This window comes from Patiria miniata, unplaced genomic scaffold, assembly GCF_015706575.1.
Source record: "Patiria miniata isolate m_02_andy unplaced genomic scaffold, ASM1570657v1 HiC_scaffold_7, whole genome shotgun sequence".
Lineage (NCBI taxonomy): Eukaryota > Metazoa > Echinodermata > Asteroidea > Valvatida > Asterinidae > Patiria > Patiria miniata.
The window spans coordinates 34,748,695-34,769,242 of NW_024037074.1; the positions used below are offsets into that span (position 1 = coordinate 34,748,695).

The 20,548-nt window shown below is 40.7% G+C and overlaps 1 protein-coding gene across 3 annotated transcripts; it reads right to left on the bottom strand.

Moving 5' to 3' along the window:
• Positions 1 to 4,876: 4,876 nt before the first annotated feature.
• Positions 4,877 to 19,895, bottom strand: LOC119744507 (ribosome-releasing factor 2, mitochondrial-like). Of its 3 annotated transcripts, none has more exons than XM_038220452.1 (18): positions 19,724 to 19,895; positions 18,936 to 19,047; positions 18,552 to 18,683; positions 17,664 to 17,789; positions 16,743 to 16,831; positions 15,707 to 15,856; positions 15,054 to 15,239; positions 14,857 to 14,937; positions 13,755 to 13,903; positions 12,880 to 13,020; positions 12,387 to 12,486; positions 11,588 to 11,777; positions 11,193 to 11,269; positions 9,892 to 10,030; positions 7,958 to 8,140; positions 6,619 to 6,785; positions 6,355 to 6,486; positions 4,877 to 6,103 (listed from the first exon to the last, which is right to left on the bottom strand). In XM_038220452.1, exons 1-18 carry the CDS (start codon positions 19,760 to 19,762, stop codon positions 5,978 to 5,980), a joined length of 2,319 nt encoding a protein of 772 aa, XP_038076380.1. In that variant the 5' UTR covers positions 19,763 to 19,895; the 3' UTR covers positions 4,877 to 5,977. The 3 variants fall into 3 exon arrangements, with proteins under 3 accessions (XP_038076380.1, XP_038076381.1, XP_038076382.1); XM_038220453.1 differs by lacking the exon at positions 19,724 to 19,895 and adding an exon at positions 19,589 to 19,683; XM_038220454.1 differs by lacking the exon at positions 18,936 to 19,047.
• Between the last annotated feature and the right edge of the window lie 653 nt (positions 19,896 to 20,548).

Consider the following 20,548-nt stretch of genomic DNA (forward strand, 5'->3'; position numbering starts at 1 on the left):
TGTCGAATGCGGCACTTTTGTTGAATGCCACTTTCATGCATAATTTGAGAGCTTCCATGCGGATTACTAGCTCAAATTTCGTCAAAATATCAGCCATTCTGCTTCTTGTTGTTGATATTGTTTTAACAAGCGCCAGCTCTTCCTCAAGTTAACACGAGTGTAGGTGCACACAAATCTCGATCGGCGGCCAGTTTTGGCTGGTGCATGTGTTTAACTTGATCAGTGCGTTTTCGAAATTGAATACATGTATTCGAATATTCGATCAAGTCCAAGTTATACACAATTTTGTATACTAAATAATTTGTGAATGCGCAGCCCTACTGTACAATCTATCAGCCTTGCATGCATTGGTGTAAGTACACCGGATGACATAGCCTGGCACTCACACAAAGACCCTGTATGTGCGCATCCAGAATGAAGGTCGTCGTGTGCACTTTGTGTTGTTCACACATGAATCAGTGTGCAAGCACTACATGCACCCCGAGGACCGACAGACGAAGGAAGAACAACAGATTCTTTGTTGTCCTCCAGAGTTCATCTTTTGTTGAAAACAGTCCTCGATTGTGTGTTTGTGTGCTTAGTCTATTGGAAAGTGTTATATTACATGGACAAAGGGAAACACAATGCCTTGTCTTGGAGGGTAATGTAGTACGTGAACTATATACACCTCGAGGACAGACAGACAAATGGAGAATAACAGATTCTTTGTTGTCCTCGAGAGTTCATCTTTTGTTGAAATCGGTCCTCGGTCGTGCGTTTGTGTGCTTAGTCTATGGGAGAGTGTTATATTACAGGGACAAAGGAAAAGACAAAGCATTGTCCTCGAGAGTATAGTAAAACACGACTGTGTGTTCATGACTGTGAGTGCATACACATTATGTGTCCCACATGTGGAGCTACCAGTGGCCATGAAGAGCCACACTGCTCATGCACAGACTCAATGTAGTAAAGGAAGATCGTCACGGCAACCAGTGAGATCTAAGAGCAATTTCAGGCGAGGACCATTAGTCGACTAGCTGTTGATTGGTCATGTAATGTACGCCTGCGCTCTAAAAGTCAAACGATGGTCAAAATGCCACCACAAAACTTCTTGGTCCTGGTTTCCTGCTGTGCATTATGATGGGCGTTGCTACAACATGGCTCTGGTTCCAAAACAGTCCACTAGAGTAGCCCAACCATCCTGCGTTTGAGTGGAGTTAGTCCGTCTCCAGTCTAGCTGCACAGCGCCCTCAATGTTCCTTTAAAGCCAGTCATTGCTTGTCAAACAGTATTCAGTCTACTGCTTGGGATGTGTGCATTTCTCCAACATCTTAAAAGTTAAATCTTTTTTCCTTTTTTTCTGGAGGGGTGGGGGATACAGACAATAGTAAAAGTGCCTGGGTAATATGGTGCTATGTGTAATAATGTGAAGGCACACTCGCATGTAAAAAAAAAAAGATGCACACTTTTAAATATGTAACAATAATTAAAGACTGTTGTCTCATCATGTATTTAGCAACCAGCAATTGAGTTTTCCATGGGAGTAGCTACAGCACGAAAGTTTAATTGCTGTATTGCATTTTTTTTTTTTTAAATATAATTTATAATTATTTTAGTATTTTCCAGTTGGATGCGTGTATAAACTCATTATTCATTGAGGTTCGTAGGGGAAGTACAGCAACTTATACTGAAGACGGAACTGACCCAACTTAACACCACAAAAAAAAAATCACAGTTATTGGAGGGGTCATAATTTTGAATCTGATCGTCGTATGATAACCTCATTTATATAGACCTTTGGGGAATGTTGATAGCTACATTTTGATACCCCGTTTGCTACCAAAGACTGTAAATCATCCCAGATTGACAACGGTTTATGAAAAAATGATGCAGTTTGTAAACTTGCAAATTTAAAGATTACGCGAGGACAACTGACAGAACGCAAACACACATGCCCGTAATTGGCCCCCATGGGCAGCACAGAGCCTGAACAAAGCGCGGGTCATTCAATTTTACATGCTCCTATTCATACAAGCACTGTGCGATTGCCATTCCCTGCCGTTCATTTCAGGCAGTGTATTTGTCGACGTTGGACGATTGTTGCAGCGTTTATATCAATTCTTACTAGTCCAGAATGGTTCAAAGGACCTTTCAGTGGACTGTTCTGGATCTTGCCATAAGCCCCGCCCACTTTTAGTTTGTGTACATTTCTCACAGTGCTTGTGACCCAGTTTGACCTAGCAACCATAGTCACCTGACAACATGCCATGATCCGATTGGTCAGTGCGCACTGTTTGAGTGACGGGCAGGAAGGATCCATTCATACCGAAGGTCAACAACCATGAATTTGTAGATGACTTTTGTTTTATCCGATCAGTGGCACGCTAATAATTCCTAAAGTCCCTACTGCCCTAAAATATGAATGCAGTGCTGAATTCCATGTTTCTTTTTGAAAACAAAAATATACCTTGTGGTTTCCACAATCATTTGTAGTGCACACACACTTCTTCCGAAGAAGGGGTGCATACCTATGTTCCCCAATACCAATGTTCCCCGAAATTCTTGCGCTATAACCCTAACCCTTACCCTAATCCTAAGGATTTCGGGGAACATTGGTATTGGGGAACATAGGTATTGAGGAACATCGGGTAGACCCCCCCCCCCCCCCCTCAAGTTTGCATTTCCTTAGAGCAGATGTTTTTGGTTGCTTTGTCGGTGGAATGTCTTTGATTTCAAAGGTTTAACTGTTATCCTTTTTTTCTTTTATTAAAAGAGAGAAAACTTACCAAAAGAGAAATATAATCAGATTATTAATTATTGCTTTCTTTTAAGGGATTTTATGCTTCTTTTAAAAGTACAAGTATGAAAGCTTTAACCAATTAAATGTACTCATAGAAAAAGAATTGATTTTTCTCTAAAATTTCTAAACCCAAGTTTAGGGGAAATTTTCTTTTCTTTAACCCAAGACTTCCCAATATTTATGTTTAAATTTCAAGGCATAATAATATCATTTAATCAGATTGAAGTTATTTTAGTCTCGACACTTCCATGTTTATTGTTTCTAAAAAATTCCTTGTTAACAATGCCTGTATTTGATTATAGTTATCTTGCATTTTAATATTTGTCTTCATGCACTGCCATAATTATTTTGTTATGCCACGTACTTTAGAAGATTATTTATTTCTGAATTTGACCTCAATGTGTGACACGTTTGTCACAAAATTGCACCGGTTCCTTCTTCAGGGACTTTGCCAAGTCCAACCATTATCTTGCTTCATTTTCACTTTCATTTCCATAAATTTTGCTGCCCTTTACACCTGCAGTTTTCAAACTTCATTTCTATAATGGAGTTGGTCAAAAATCAATTGTAAAATAATCCGCTTAACATAACACTAAACGTGCAAAATACATTAAAAAAAAACATATTTTATAAAACTCAAAAATAGCATGGAGTCATATTTTTCAGTATTTCATCCTATAATTCTTAGAGAATATTTGAGGATATTTCCCACTTAGTTTTAAGCTCATGCATTTTTAAAACTGCATTTGGGTGTAGTTCCTAATTAAGGAAAACTATTACGAAATGGAATGTTTAATGTTTTAATCAAGGGGCAGTTGCTTGAAAAGCAACTTGTGGCCCTACAATATACAAAATTGATGTTTTAAACACCACCCATTTTTGAAACGTTCCAGAATTCTACTCAAGCAAATCGCAAGTCAAGTCGCTTTTTGCCGAAAATGGCTCACAGGGTAGAAGTGAGCTGTCCAATTTGAAATATAACCATGTAACCATCACTTGCATTATATTATAAATAATGTAAAAAAAAAATGTGCACACAATGCATGTACCTTCCTGCCTTGTGTAATAAATGTAATTAATATTTACAAATAAAAGTATATAAAAGTACACTTTGTGTCATTTGTTGATTGCAATTTGTAATTGGGACATGTAAACATCCGGCCTCAGGTCAACCCGCGACGGAATCGTTGCATCAAGCAGAAAAATAATGCTCGGGTCACAAAACTGAGAAATCGTGTGATTCTATTTTAGTAGGTTGCCATACGGAATCATTGTCTTCAGAATTCTTCTGTAATGATTTCAGAGGCAATGGAATCTTATGTCCATCCAAGTCTGTCTGTATGAAGAGAACTTTTCGTGTGTTCTTCTGCAAGGGCATGTTAGATAAATTGCGTTCATGACACTGATTTCTCTGTTTTGCAAATACACGACGATTCCACGGCATAGACAGTCATGTGGCTTTTTAACAATAAGGGCATGCATACGTTCTTGGCTGGTTCGGCTCGGGCCGTTATCAGCGCCCATACCCTGATACGGTCTGAAACGTACTTGTATTCCTGCATAAATACCTTTGAGCCAACAAAATCGAAACAAGTCAAAAAATTTTAATTTCCAACGATTTTGTTCAACATTTTTACTACATCTTTTCTTAAAACATCCCTTTAGCTATGGTATGGTATGTGCCTCTCGCGAGTAGCAGTAAACAATCTCCTTTTATGGAGATTGGCGTGCGCGTGGCGCGTACTGCGTGATGTGGTGTAGAACGAATTGTGCCAGTATAGTGTGCTGATTGGCTACGCAATAAAAAATGATATCTTGATGCGCGCATGACATCGTAAATTCACACAGGCTGACTGCGATTGATTCCAGCCTGTTGGGAACACGTTGTAGAAGTTGTAATGTTCCTACTCTTGCGGCTGTTGATTTTTTAGCGCCGACTGATTCCGATCGTCTTAATGTTGTCGCAATCACACGGTCATGGCTCAGGTACAGCTTGATCGTGAAAAGTCAGTCGCCGACTGATCTTTGTTGTCACAAGGTCAACCTAAGGGCAGCTTAATGGGATGTAAAAAAGAAAGTGCACACCACGCAATTGTGGGATTTTCTGGTTTATTAATTTGAATCACAAATTGCCCACTATTTTTTGTATATAGTTTGGTAACTTTTACGGTGATTCGCATACCAATACTCCCAGGCAAAAATGTATTGTTTTTAACTGTCTGAACTTAAGGCTGTGTCCGGATTATGCACTAACCTTGTAAGCACGGAGTCTTAAGTTACGAGCTACATACCTGCATACAAGCCCAAATCCCTTGCTTACATGTGAAATGCTCTTACTATTACCAAAGACTTATGTGCTATCGACCAATCCTAAAACACACTTCTATCATAGAGGCCCCCTCCAATGACAAAAGCATCGTGCTAGCTATTGTTCTGATAATCCGTAATGGGGCAGTTGCTTTGCACAAAAGTGTGCACAATGCTGTCGCCATTGAAGGGGGCCTCGTGAGTGTAAAGTGAACACTGCATTTGCCTGGATTGGTCTATAATTCACACAGATTCTTCGCTTTGGGTGTATGCAGTGATGCAATCTGGTCCAGTGACCGAGGCTTAACCTGACCCAAATTGACACCCCCACTGGGTTCATTTTTTTATTTTATCACATCATTTACCATGAAGGGGTGCTGAAAATCCACATGTTTTCCCATATACATCCGCAAGTAGAATTGTAGAAAGTGATTCGAGATTTCAAAGACTCCAATCCAATTTGTGTGGCATGGGTGGCTTGTGCGCAAAGTGCTTGCCTCTCACCAATGTGGCACTGGTTCGAATCCCAGCCGGACCACATGTGAGTACAGTTGTGCGTTGGTTCTCTCCTGTGCCACAAGGGTTGTTCTCCCTTCCCTCCGGTTTCACTTTCGATCTCAGGCTGTGCTCCATGGTAGTATGTGGGTTGATGTGGCCGGCAGCCATAGGTGCCTTTACATGCCAGCGGCTCTCAGCTTCTCAGCTGGCAGTAAGGATAATTAGCCTCCCAAATTATAATTATTATTATTTGACATCACAAGATGTCAAAGTTGCACCTTACTGCATGGCCTCTCTCAGTGTGTCGCACACAATGTCTCCTCATTCAGAGTCCCACTCCGTCCTGACTTTCTTCCTTTCGTCTGGCGGGCAACGCTCACACACAGATGCCCTTCAAAAGCCTGTCAACCTCTTGATGATTTTATCCTGCTCAGTTCTGTCCACTGGCTCATAGTTGGAGAATTCCAGAGAGAAAGTTGCTGTGCCAGACGTGAGACTCCTGAGTGAGGTGGAATATCCCTGCAGAACATGTGAAGGTGTAGTGAAAGGTTTTGTTTAATCATTTTTCACAAAAATGGCACTGGAATCAAATCTACTGGACCGAAAAAGAGTTCTTGGTATTATTTTCCTTCCAATGAAATTTCCTTTCTGTGTACAATGTATATCAATAGTGTAGGTTTCTGCATATTGGAAGTATGAGGTTGCATTATTTTTTTTGACAACCCTGTATTTGCAGTTTTTTCTACAGTTTGATGTAAGATTGATCTCACCATCATTTCAGAGAGCGGTGTCCTTGCAACCAACACCCGGCTGTCATCTCTGGTCTCTATGGCAACGACCTGACCCCTCCTGGAGTTGAGGTCACCCAGCACATCGCCCAGCCTGCCCTCACTGGTTACAATCTGCCCAAAAGGTCAAAAGGTCAAAATAAGACAAAAATTAACCATTGTGCAAGACATGGCCGTGTCTAAAAAAGGTGTCTAGAGATACAGCTACATCTACTGTCAGCATGTTTTTCTTCTAATATTCCTCACCTCTAAATTCATCATCGGTTCCAGAATCTGACACGCCGTGACACGGAGGGCGCTGTGTAAACACTGGGATGCACATGCTGAGACCATAGCAGGGGCAGTACCTGGACTCGTCTCTACACTCTCAAGCCTGATATGCATGTCTATGACTGGGAACCCGATGACTGGACCTTAGGACACCAAAAAAAAAATGGGGTCGGGTCATTAATTAAAAGTATTTGCCAAATTTGTCACATTTTTTACAGAATTTTGTTGGTGTACATTGCTAATGACGTTTGAATTCACCTATTAAAAGTGACGACATGCACTTATGCCCAAACCCAGGCACATTCTGGATAAAAAAAAAAAAAAATAAGTAACAACAATACCATCAGTTTCTTTAGTCTTCAGAATTCAAATTCCAACTGAGCCTAAAATGTTGAGCAGGTCAAAAATAACAAGACATTAATGAATATTACATTCGACTGAGATGTCACAAATGATGAGGAAAGTCTGAGCTGTGTCAGACTTTTCAACTTGGATGTTTTAAGTTTTAAAACCAGTTCATGCCGGGATTATTTTGTCAAATTTTTCTTTGAAGACCCCAACCAAACCTGCACCCAATTTCACGAAACTCATCGTAACTTACGATGCATTGCAGTGCTGCGATGCGTTGTATCCCTACGATGCGTAGCAGCTGCAACGCGTCCTGCGATCCATTTCACAAAACACGTCGTAAGTGGACGCGTAGTAGGTATATTTATAGCACAACTCGGTGACTGTTTTATGTATTTATTCAGCGTACAGTAAATAGTCATCTGATATTCAACAAAGAGTTGTCAGATCTCCTCTCGAAAAGTTTTTAAAACGTAAAACAAAATGGCGGACGTGTGATGCAATTTTAAAGGAAAACAAGCTCTCAGTGGACTGTATAGCTACTTTGAAATTTCAACTGCAATATTCCACGCTAATTCCTAAGTAATCAATAAATTTTCTATTTACAACTTTACACACATTGTCTCGGTATTATACTCTTATTTATGTAATGTTTATGGCATAAAACTGGCTAAGAAAAAGACCCTTCTTATTTTGCGATGACCACTAGACACGTTGTAACTTGCAACGTGTTTTAAGCCGTTGTCAAGGAACTTTCGACGCGTTCAACACATCGCAAGTTTCGTGAAATGGATCATAGGACGCGTCGCTCGTTGTGACGTGTTACACTTCATAACTCGGGTTGCGACGCGTCGCAGCGCTTCGTGAAATCGGTGCCGTACATGCTTTTGCTGCAATTTATGCGTTAGTGTACAAATGTTGAACTTTAAATTGCATAGTCATCGCTGTTTTGTAACTCTCCTGGTACCTTGTTGGCAGGCTGACATCACTCCATTACGGACGGCCTCCACCACCTCAATCCCACAATGCTCTGCACTCAGGTCACTTGACAGGCCAAAGGTCACCGGTTCACTGGAGTCATGTTTGGGCTGCACCAACAATCTAATGGTTGCTAGGTGATGCTGGGTACCAATAGTGCGGTCTAGAGTTGCTGCGTAGGTAACCAGAAAGAGTAAAAGTCAAATGTGAAGCTATGCATGCATTTGAAAATTGGGTTTACAATTCACAACTTGTAACAAGTACAAAAGAAAGTTATGTATGTTTTTTTAATGAATGAATGAATTTTAAGGCCAAAATTAAAGCTACAAGATAAACAGTGTCTGAAGTTTTAAAGTACATGAATTGATATGATCTCATAGAGCTATATTAAATTACTAGAGCGCTAACTTCGTGTACAAAGTAATGTCTTCTGGGCGCATCAATGTTTGTGCACAAACCTATGGAGACCTAGAAATTGTGTACGGCTTTTGTACGGCTATTTGCATATCTGTGTTTGTATTCCAAATCGGTGCGTTATCGAAGCCAATACGCCCAAAACCGAAACGCACGATCAGCAAATGAGCATGTCATTTTGCTCTACGCAAACAGCGCAACGCGTGCGCGTATCCACTGCAGATGCTTTTTTCCGTAATGTTTTTTTGAACCGTCAATGACGCGCTTAAGTTGTTTGCGTATGTTCTACTTGCGCATTGCATGTAGAGTACACTTTCAAAATTCAATCCATCTAATTTCATTATGTTCTACAAACACGCACATGAATTCAAAATGTCTGCCCCCAGGACGGCTTCAAAGCGTCTCTGCACGCAGAATGAGGAGTTAGCGCTCTAGTAATTTAATATAGCTCTATGTATGATCTGCACTGCACCAGTAATATAAATGATAAAATTCTAATTTATGGTTGACAAGGGAAAGTGAATGTCGTTTGACAGCATCTCAAACGGATATTAGGCTTTTCCCATGATACACTGGGAGTTAATAGCAGTCTATCTGATAGTGATACGCTTACATTAATCACATTCCAACAATGTTTGCCACAAACTTCTTTGGTACAATTGTGGCAGTCCAACTCATTCCCTGCCTAGCTAAAAAAAAAATGCTGCCAGACATAAAAAAAAACCAATTAGCTACAAACAAGCTGATCAAGAACTATGCTTAACCAAAGTTTTGACTTGCCTCCATGAACAATGGTTAAACTAGTCAACAGTAGTTAAACTAATACAGAGTTACACATGTATCACAGACCACTCATGCGAAGGTGTTAATTTTTCATTCAGTTTTCTTTTGACCAATACGGTTTTAAATGATATGTGCGCCCCAAATATTGGACGCATGCAACATGTGCATGAATGTGGTGCTACCTTGGTAATGGCTATCACTATTTGGGGGCAACCTACCATGGCTAGTACCATTGCTGATTATCAATGGGCTCACATATTGCAATGTACAGCAGGAAGTCAAGAGTTTTTGTGATGATGATTTGTAAAAGTTTGACTGGTATTGAGGCAGATAGGGGAAATATTTGGGAGAATCATGCCTTTGATGTCAGAGTATGTCTTTAAGAAAGATATTTGGCTATAGGACCATCGCAGATTTGTCCTTTGAAAAAAAAATATATGTAGAATAATGTGAATAAAGAGCAATTTACAAAATTTTCAAAATAGCTGCCATTGTTTGTTATTCTACCTATATATTGTTCAAAGGTCAAATCTGCGATGGCCCTTTTGCCAAATCTCTTTCTCATGACATACTCTGACTGTGTGCAAAATGCCATGCTTGTATCATCTATAGCTATAGCCCATCACCTATCTGCCGTACTATAGTACCATTCGCACTTTAAAATGAGTGCGCATGCAAGTCAAAACTGCTAATCGATCATGGTCCTAGATCAAACTCTGTCCTTACTTTGCTGTGTTGCCTCTTGTGTTATCCTCTCTCTGTAAGAGATTTGCAGCGGTCCCACTTCCGCGTCAATCTTGTACTCCTTCTGAATCCGATCCAAGATGATCTCCAAATGCAGCTCACCCATGCCTGACAAAATCGTCTGATAAAAAACACCAAAAACAAGTATAGCTGGGGAGTCTAGTTGGCACTGTGGTACTTTCCTTGTGAGGAGTGTGGACTAGTGGCTAGGGTTCTTGACTCATAGTCAGAGGGTCAGGGGTTCGAATTCAGCTGCTGGTCATATGTTGTGTCCTTGGGCAAGCCACTTCACCCCCACTTGCCTTTCTCCACCAAGGAGTACAAATGGGTACTGGCATTGGCTGGGGAGTAACCTGCGATGGACTGGCATCCCGTCCAGGTGGAATAGAAATATTCTCAGTTGTTTCATGCTACTGAAACCGGAGATAAACGTCAGCATGATGGGTCACATTCATGACATTGGCTTGTGACAGACTTTACTTTTAACTTTTACTTTCCTCGCCTTCCACCTCTGTTACCCGGGTTCAAATCCCATCAAGGCCCGCATGTGGATTGGGTTTTCAGTCCCTACCTGATGGCACTGATTTCCTCCAGAATGTTTCATTTTTTTTTGTCAGCCCACCACTAAAACTGAACAGGTCTTCATTATGTTTCCCCACTAGGTTTCTACAGGCATCTGAGCAACAAACACTGAGGGGCCTTTTGTAGAATTGTTGGTTTTATTAATAGTTAAGTGAATAATAATGGTGATAATAAATAATAGAATAACATTTTTGTGCCGTTGGATATTGTAAAAAAATATATATAAAATATATCATATACCTTTGTGTGCAACATATTTTCAGCAGGCAAGCACCTTTACATAATCATCAGCATTACTTTGAATAGGTTTATTTTCTTATTAAAAACCAAGTATGTTTTCGTAACAGTTTAGTTTGGTCCTCTCACGTGTAAGCCACATAGTGCTATTAAAAATGTGGCTAACATTGGTTGGGTATCTCAAGAGTTTCTTAATATCAGTTAATGTGCAGGGGCCAATTTCATGGCGCTGCTAAGCACAAAAACTTACTTAGCACGAAAAAAAGTCTGACTTATAAAAGCAGGTTACCAGCCAAAACTCAATGTGATGTATATTGCTCGTGATTAGCAGTCAGCTGTTGTTTGCTTAGCATGTTAATCACATGGAGTTTTGGCTGGTAAGCTGCTTTTATAAGCCAGATTTGTTGTGCTAAGCAAAAGTTTGTGCTTACCAGCACTGTGAAATTGGGCCCAGGTCTAATTACCTGTCCTGTATCGACGTCTGTTCTGACTCTCAGGCTCGGATCTTCTCGCTGTAGACACTGCAGGGCCTTCTCTAAGTCTGCGTGTCAAAGCAGGTGAATCATCACTCATTTAAGACTTGACTCTCATAAAACAAAGCTTGAATGATTCTGTCCTCCTACAGTTTGTGCAATCTCTAAAGTAAAGCTATGTAAAGAAATACCTCTCATAAGGAATTCCTTATAGTCACTATTTGTGCGAGGGGTGATTGATAAGTTCGTGTCCTAAGGAAGAAGGAGATGAGTTGTACAGTTTGGACTGATATTGTGTGCAGTTTAACTTGTTGAATGATTACACAGCAAGTTTGAAGCTACTATCTTTTCTTGTTTTTCTGTTGCAGATAATTAAACGTTATCACCTGCTTGGTAGGCTTGTGAGGCCGGCTCTATCGTACAGAAGAAGACCGGTTCCGGTACGTCAAGACTTCCAAGTACAGGGACTCTGTCCACGTCACTAGGATCATTGCTGGATTTACCCTGTCTCTTCAAGACTCTCGTAGCGGCATTCAGAGCGGATTTGGAGGACACCAAAGTATCTCCTGTGACTGTCTTCCTTGACGACAACATAAACATCCAAACATGAACAGATATTAACCCAAAAAAAGGAACCTTTGTGTAAACATTAAAGATGGTTTTCATCTGATTTTGCAATTCCTAATTACATGTTCATATTAATTGTTGAAGCTCTGTGATCCATTGAGAGCACAACCCATCTTATTTCTTTTAAGCACACAAGCATTTTTGAATGAACTCAGTGAAAAATATAAAGCAACAGCATTATTATAAGATGGAATTTTGCGTCGGGGTGATATAAATCAAACTATAGGTTTTGCCCTTCACCGACGTTTTTAAACACTGTATACTCGGTGTGTTATACCTCCCGAGTGAAAGTTGGAAAAAATCACTCGAATGGGACTCGAACCCACGACCTCCTGCTTTCTAGTGCAGATGTCTTACTAAAACATCAGTACGATTTTCTACTTCAATTCCAACTTTGTATTTCCAGATCCTTATAATAAACCACACTCAACAGCCAGTTTTTAGACGACACCCAACAAATTCTGCAAGCTAAATTGAAAACTTATACCATGCTCTGCTTCAGTGTACTTGTCAGGCTTGGAAAAAGGAAAATGCTGTTTGTTTCTTTTTCTGCTGTACCTGTTTCATGCCGACAGCTACAGCGATGTTACCAGCAGATATGCTCTGCACCTCCCTGTGATTGTCTGCAAGAACCCACAGCAAACGGCTTATACGCTCACTGCAGACCACAAAAAGAAAACAAAAAACCCCAAAGATGCCTTAAGACCAGCTCATACTTGCGGCAAAAGCAAATTAGGGAACTTACAACAGGTTCAGCAACAGATGAACACACTTCAAATGTGGCAAATGAAGTTAAACTTGCTTGGAATTTGAATTTGTGTACTAGTGAGGAATAAACAGGCCATCACGATGACGTAAATTTGAATTCATACATCTAACCCTCAAGTCCTAGCCATTTTGCTAAAAAACAAATTCCTGAATCTTCCAAAAATCCATTACTGTGAACCCAAAGGCACATTCTTCATCAACTTCTAAGATCCTACTTCTAAGATCCTTCTTTGATCCTACAAAATCTTGAAGGCTCTGTGAGATTTGATTTTTACAAACTTACGTGCAGTTCCTGTTGGCATTATAGATGGCAGATTGGGGCTTGAGTGACCCGGAGTACACCCGTAGAAACACCAGCGCCCCTCTCTGCTTGTCATGGACTATCTTGAAGGCGTAGGCGCACAAGTCCTTGCCGTAAAGGTGCCTGCCGGATAACAATGATCACGATAACAAGATGTCATGGTAAATGATCATGGTGACAAAATTCCCGTACTTTTTATTTAACCCTAAAAGGGCCGGGGGGGGGGGGGGGCATACGACTTTTTCCGCGATAGCCTTTAAAAAAAATTTTTTCGCGACCCAATCTGTTTTGACTTTTTAGTCTCGAGCCTTGCGCATCTTTTGATACCAAAAACATTTTCCGGCGCTATGCGCCGAAAAACTAAATTTTCCTATACACGTCGTGTACATAGAGCAGAATTACCATTCGTACATATTAATAATTAATTAGCCATAATTCCAAAACCCTTTGATCTATAGTCATGAAATTTCTTGGGTATGTTCATGATGAGTTGCTCTATGCATGTACTGAGTTTCAAAATGTTTCGTCACTCGATGGCCGAGATCTTAGGGGGGCGGAACCCCCCTCCCCCGGCTGAGAGATGGTCAAAATAACCCGGCCCTTTTAGGGTTAAATAATACAACAAAACAGCCATGTGACCATACCAAAGTTTGTCAACTAAGGGCTAATGGAGATGATCTCCAAACTTGATAGGAACCAATTGTGATGATTAACACAGTGGTGGCGGATCTGGTGCAGAGGGCGCGCCTTTCCCCATCCCCCGGCAGTGACTACCATTTTCTCAAATAAGGCCATTTTTCACTTGAGAGAGCCCTCCCCCCCCCAATGGAATATCTGAAGGTTTTTTTTGTACTAACACAATTTCCTGCTGTCTCTCATGAGGTGCAGGTAGGTAGTCGTTGACTGCATCCATCAGTAGTTGGACCCCTTTGTTCTTGAGTGAGCTCCCACACAGCACCGGGACAATCTTCTGATCTAGGGTCAGCCTCCTCACAGCACTCATTATCTGAGCAAACAAGCATTTATTAATATTATCATTATTACTATTATTTCTGGTAATGAAACCAAGGATTCCTCAAAAGCGCCCTAGGCACTGTAGCTTGCAAGCCTGAAGAAACTTGTAGAGAGGAGACAATGAGTAGAAATGACAGTTTTAGTGGGAGAAAAACCCCAGAAGAATATTCTGGGGAAAACCCACGGAATCAGGCAGGGACTGAAAACCCAATCCACATGTTGGCCCAGGCATGATTCAAACCCGGGTCACAGCGGTGGAAGACGAGGATAGTACAGCTATGCCAACCTGACACCTCCTTTTACCAAAACTGACGATGGTCGATTTACTTGCCTATGGCTGCCATTAACACATTTGTCTATACGAAGTGCTTTGAGCTGTAGCCAAGTATTTCTGAAGCAGGCTTCTATGCATGGTGGCTTGGACAATGACAAGCGTAGAGAAAAAAAATCATAGAAAAAAGAATTTCCCACCTCCTTCACCCGATGAACAAAAATAGTTTCATAACATTTTTTATTTAAAAAATACGAGGTGAAAGAAGTTTCCATCTTATAACAATAGTGAAAGAAGTTAATTACTTAAATTATTAAACCCAATGCAAACAAATAACCAAAATGCAATCAAGTACTGTGAAATCTTGATAACTCAAACTCTGGTAATTCAAAACAACTGTTAAGTCAAACAAAGAATCCATTGCCTCCAGTAGTATAACAATGATATACAACCCTGCTTAACTCAAAACTCTGCTTAAGTCAATTTTGAACCTGTTACTTAAGGTTTGACTTATAAAGATTTCACTGTAATTTCAATAAATGTGATGCCTACAAGGAATTGGGAAGATAATAGGGGTGGGGTTTACAATTGATAGCAGCCCCATTCCAAACAATACCTGTCATGAATATAAGAACAAATTCAATTTGTATAGTTAAATGAACCACGGTGCCTACCATTTCTGACGAAACTTTATTGAAGTCAATTTCATCTTGATTCAAAATAGCTTCAGCAAAGTCCTCATCCAAGTCCATGAGCTGAAAGACAACAACAGAGAACATATGAGGACCAGGCAAAGGTATGGTTTCTAAATGACAAATGAACAGAATTCGTTTTTCTACAAAAATATCCAATTTTACGAGAAAATACTAACCTGTTCTATCAATCCAATTCTTGCATCTGATGCCCTCAACCATAACTTCGCATCGTTTTGCTCGGTGATTGCTTCTCTTGTATACGTCTGTCCTGCATCCACGGTTGCTTTTGGTTGCCAAGTAACGGTTTCCATGGCAATGATGTCTATAACGCCAGAAAAGCTGCGGTGGTGACCTATGGGCATCTATACAGGAAAAGAAATTGACAAAATTGACTGTAGCTGAAAATTCTGTGCTTACTGTAAGCTGTGTAAAATCCTGCATGTTGTGAGAAAAAGGCTGATGTGGATTAGGATTGGAATCATTTGCCCTTGAGCATTAAACTGATGTCTGGCCATGATGACTGATAGCCAGGCTAATGATTCCAATCCCAACTGCAGCCCTTTTCACAACATGCAGGAAATACACAGATACATAAAACAGCACTGAAATTGATTAAGGCAAGGAACTTGGTCACAGTGTCCAAAAATGTTGTTGTCATCAATTTACAATTGTGTAGGGCTTTAGGCCAAGGATAAGGAGTATCTGCACAATCAAAAATTTTCAAAATTGACTTCACGGTTTTGTAGTTACTTCAAAAATAGTCAGACGGACACTTTTTAGGAGACACACTGTAGTTTGAACACTGTGACTCCAGCTTTGCTATTCCTACCTGTAACGGCACTGGCAATGCATGCAGTTTGTCTTGGATTGACGCCAGACAGAAGCCAAAGTCTGCATTGACTTTATCCATCTTGTTCAAGAAAGCCAGCCTTGGGATGCCATATCGGTTCGCTTGCCTCCATACAGTCAGGGTTTGTGCCTGTATGGTAAATTAAAATAGAACAGTTCACATATCTCAACATGTGTGAGGTTTCTAGGCATCGATCCTAGGCATCCAGTGGTCGGACTTCTTCAGCAATAACAAGGTCTTCCACGGAACAAGATTGCCAACCATCATCCACCAAATCCAACGTCGCCGCACTGCCGCCTTCTGTCACGTCGCTCGCCTGGCTGACAATATCCCAGCCAAAAACATTCTGGAAATCGCCATCAATTCCAGGAGAGGTCAATGGCCAACTCATGGCTGGAAGAGACCCCATGGCCGTCCAAGATAATCTTGGTTGGAACAACTCGGACGGCCAAGCCAGATTGACTGCATGTGGAATGAGGCTGTGGGATGCGGACATAGGAGATAGGCTCGACGGACTTACGCTATCTACAGATGAGTGAGTGAGTGGGGTTTCTCCATAATCAAATACCAAATTTACACAAAATCAGTTTGAAATGTAGGTTTGATCGACCCTTCAAAAATCTCTGAAATGCAAATGTTTGTTCAGTAGTTTACAACAATAATTGCTATTTGTTGCAAAAAAACCCAACTAACTGAACACTTTCAAAATAGTCTATTTAAAAAGCAAGGCAGCCCCTTTCAACATACAAAAGACGTTATAGAAGTATGAATATGCTTATTAAATTTAACGAGGACATTGATCTTAGAGTACAATTTTTTTCTTTGGCGGAAAAACAGATACTACTGGCTAAACAACCACCTCACAATTTTCCTGCCAAATTTCTGAATAAAAACACCTCTTCTCCCCTGGATGATTCTGAAATATTTTTTTCCTGTTATGAAACTGTTTGAGAATTCTCATTTTGTCCCATTTTTTTCAGAGTCTGCAGACACTCTGCCTATGAATTGACATTACCTCAACTCCCTGCGAGGCATCGAACACAGCGATGGCACCATCCAGGACCCGCAGTGACCTTTCAACTTCAACAGTGAAATCCACATGACCTAAAAAAATGGAAGCAAAATCAACTAAAGACAAGCGAATAGCATAGCATATTGTAGACCTACACAGAAATAAGACCAACAAGTGACCATTATAACTGGGTAGCTACATGTATTATCTAATGTGCCATTCCATGCCAAATCACGTGTATTCTACAAATGTCAGTGCTGTGTGACAGTGTTGTAAAGGGTCACTCAATTTTGTGACTCCGATCTAGTGAAGTCACTCCAAGGCATGACTCGAGGCGAGACGAGCTAAGACAGCAAGTGGCTCCAGTAGGTTAGCAAGGTTCAGTCGAGTCAAGCCACATCCTAGTTTGCTCAATTTCGTGCCACAACATTAAATTTGGCGGCGTCTTATTAAGTATCATAAAGTTAGGCTGTGTTAAGGTCTATTTAAAAAACAAAATTGTGGTTCAATGATGGACGTTTCTGCAATGATAGAATGAGGAGGGAGTCCTTGGCGTGCCTGTAATTGCATGCACCTTGCAAGCACAAGTCAGCTTATTGACTTGACGTGAAGTTGTAGCCTTTTAATATTCCCTGAAACTATTTTCTATGTTTTTAAGGACTTAAGTGTTGTTGAGCCTTTGACTCGAGTCAAGTTGAGTCCTTTGCGCGGAGAAGAGTTATTTGCCTTTAACGACTCGAGTCAAGACAAATCACAGAAAGCAGTGACTCGAGCCAGACCTGAATTGAGTTTTTGAGTCTGCTGTGTGTTGTGCTTTGGTCTGGGCTGGTTGTGTGCAAATATGCAGACAAAGCTTGAATTCTAAGGAACCATCTGGAAATATCCTCCTCTGTATGAAGGGACACATGTTTTTTGCACACATACCTGGGGTGTCGATGAGGTTGATCCGATGGTCCTTCCAGAAGAAGGTGACCGAGGCCGAGGTGATGGTGATTCCGCGGTCTCGCTCTTGAGGCATGTAGTCTGTCACAGTGTCGCCATCATCCACATCTACAAACAAACAACGGACAAACACACATGACTGAGGAAGGTTGAGCCCTGCGAGTCTACTACTCTTCAAAGTCTTGGTGCATGGTGATTGGAATGGGGTTAGGATTGAGGGCTGATTCTCAGCAAAGTTGCATAGGAGTTGGAATTAATAAAATGCAGCTACTAGAATCTAATCAATAAGCCAGTTCAGTATTTCAATGACCCGATCAGGATAACATCGCTGTTGTGATGTTACGTGATGTTACCAAGGGTGTGAGTGACCACTGCTAAAAATAGCTGAAAACAGCTGAAAAAGGTGTAAAAAAGCTGAACTTTATAAATCTCCTATACTTTTGTACACAGCAAGTAGGGAAAAAAAGCTGAAATCCAAAACAAAAAAAGCTGAAATCAGCTTTAAAGCTGAGATTTCACACCCGTGTTACGCCCACGCTCATTCTGCTTGTAATTGACACGCAAGCGTCGTCAGCCTGCGCATTCATGCGCCTTCGATTGTTCGATTATCCCAACTAACCCGTGACCCATATGGTTGTGCACATGCGCAGTTGAAATACCCAACTGGATTATTGAATACCATTGAAGAAAGCAGTGTCCACTACCAGTCCAGTCACAAGTACTTCACAAAAAGTACATCTCTAGAGGGGATGAACGCCTTTGTCAGTTCATTTGATAAGCTTGTGACGTTGTTTCAAACTGGAGAAGTGGAGGACTTGTGATGGACTTTTGATGAACTTGAGTACAACACTAGTTATGAGTAAGACTGACCTCCTAAGTGCTTGGTTGTTCCTGAGTAATACAGCATCCTTTCTGTGGTAGTGGTCTTTCCAGCATCAATGTGGGCCATGATCCCAATGTTTCTGATTCGACTCATGTCCACGCCAGGAGAACTCTTGGTAGCTACACACCAAAAAAGACAAAAAATTTAAAATAACAGACAACTGTAGGTTTTCGGATATTACAACAAGATGTTCAGTTAAGGCAATTAATACAAGAAAATGCAAAATCCTCCAAAGAAGGATTCCATTAATTTATTGATCACGGGAAGTGGTAACTAGTAATTTTTTAATATGGTACATTAGACATTTTACCCAAAAAATTGGCGATTCCTAAATTCCTATACTATAGAAACAGGTGTTCTGGTCAACTTACCATTCAAGCTGATAGAAGTTCTCTGTACAGAATTCATGTTTCGCAGCAGAAAAAAAGGAGCATCTCTTGCTGTCCAATGCCTACTTTGAAAGGGGCGACCACACTGACAACACTGAAGGTATGAAAATAATTCTGTATTTCACTTTCAATGTGTCATATGATTTTAGGCTTGCATAAATACCCAAAATTCTTCATTCATTCATTTTCTTTATCCATTATTAGAACAGGAATAACATAGTTATTTTGAACAGTTAACGGTTGGTGCCGTGCGATTCAGCGCACTTGCGCGTTCAAGGTACACTGCACGGTGATCGCCATCTTTATTTTCGTATTGCATTTTGTCGTTGTCATCATCCTTTTACCCCCAATTTTCCCTCAAAAATTCAAAACCCTGCCCTTAGTATCTATGACATAGATCGTGTTTCGTGTTTCAAGCAAGACAAGAGTCTGAGGTTTCGAATCTCGATGAAGTAAGTCAAGTGACTGATTAATAAATAGAAATAAAGGAAAGGAGAGGGTGAGAGTAGAGGAGGGAAAGTGGAGGGAATAACCATAAAGGATGCAACTTTTGGCGCTTGAAAATTAATTGAAAAAAGTTGCGATCGATTATGGAATTTTTCCCTCCTTTTTATAGCTCCATGGACATTGTGTACCGTGGACGTGGTGGTGCGGCGCGGCGGCCGGGCCGGGCCGGGCCGCGGGAGTGTGAGTGCAGTGACCAGCACAGCAGTCGTGGCAGTGCAGAGTGACTGAGTTAGGCCGACTGCAGCAAAAAAAAAAACGCTCACCTTTAAGGCAACTGATCTCCACAATAATCGACTAGCCATTTTTCTTCTCAATGTTCTTAATGCAGAGAGTAATAATCTAGACAATTTTCATGCACGGACGTGCACATCACTGCTGTTCGTGCATGGGCGCTGACATGTTTGATATTCGTTTGTTGTTTTTCATTACTCCTTAATTTTATATAGACTTGAACAAGTCAAGTCATTTGCCGCAATCACTGATCTAGCTCAATCATCATCCGCTGCCGCCGATTGAATGTCTGAGGCCGTAGTTGCTCTTTAACATGTCGCGCACAAGTGCCGTTTTTTAATTTTAAAGTGTTGAGACTTACCCTGTTACCAAAAGTGCTACTTAAGATTGAGAAAAGAGTCAGATAAATATAATTAAGAAGGATTTTTAAAATGCGAACAAACTAGTATCGAAACGCAATTCTGGCATGTTCTTGCTATATCATCTCATGCTGCGCCGAAAAATGTTTAGCATCATGTAAACATGTTCAAGTTTACAAAGATAGCAAGAAGTGTTTAGAATTGTGCTAAACACGTTTTTTTTTGTCGGCCAGAGCACTTATCCACACGGATTTTGTTTGCATATTATGTTATATACAAATTATACACGTAAACCCGCCTTTGCGTAAAAGTGGAGGTGCGGCATAGGCTCATTATTTTGGCCCAAATTGTGCCCAAATTGGCATGCAGTGCATGCCAAAATAATCTAAGAATCATTTTAAGAGGTGGACGGTGGACCCAACTTAAATCTTGCTGATTAGGGGGCGGAGCTGATTTTTCAGCACAAAAGATACTCAGAAGAGTCAGTTTTCACGCCTG

Excerpts from the sequence above, each read along its gene's own strand:
- LOC119744507 (XM_038220452.1), bottom strand. The coding sequence starts at position 19,762 with ATGGCTAGTCGATTATTGTGGAGATCAGTTGCCTTAAAG. Across the intron at positions 13,021-13,754 it reads GAGAGACAGCAGGAAATTGT|GCACCTTTACGGCAAGGACT; the intron begins GTTAGTACAAAA and ends GTTATCCGGCAG. Across the intron at positions 11,270-11,587 it reads CTCACAAGCCTACCAAGCAG|ACTTAGAGAAGGCCCTGCAG; the intron begins GTGATAACGTTT and ends TTTGACACGCAG.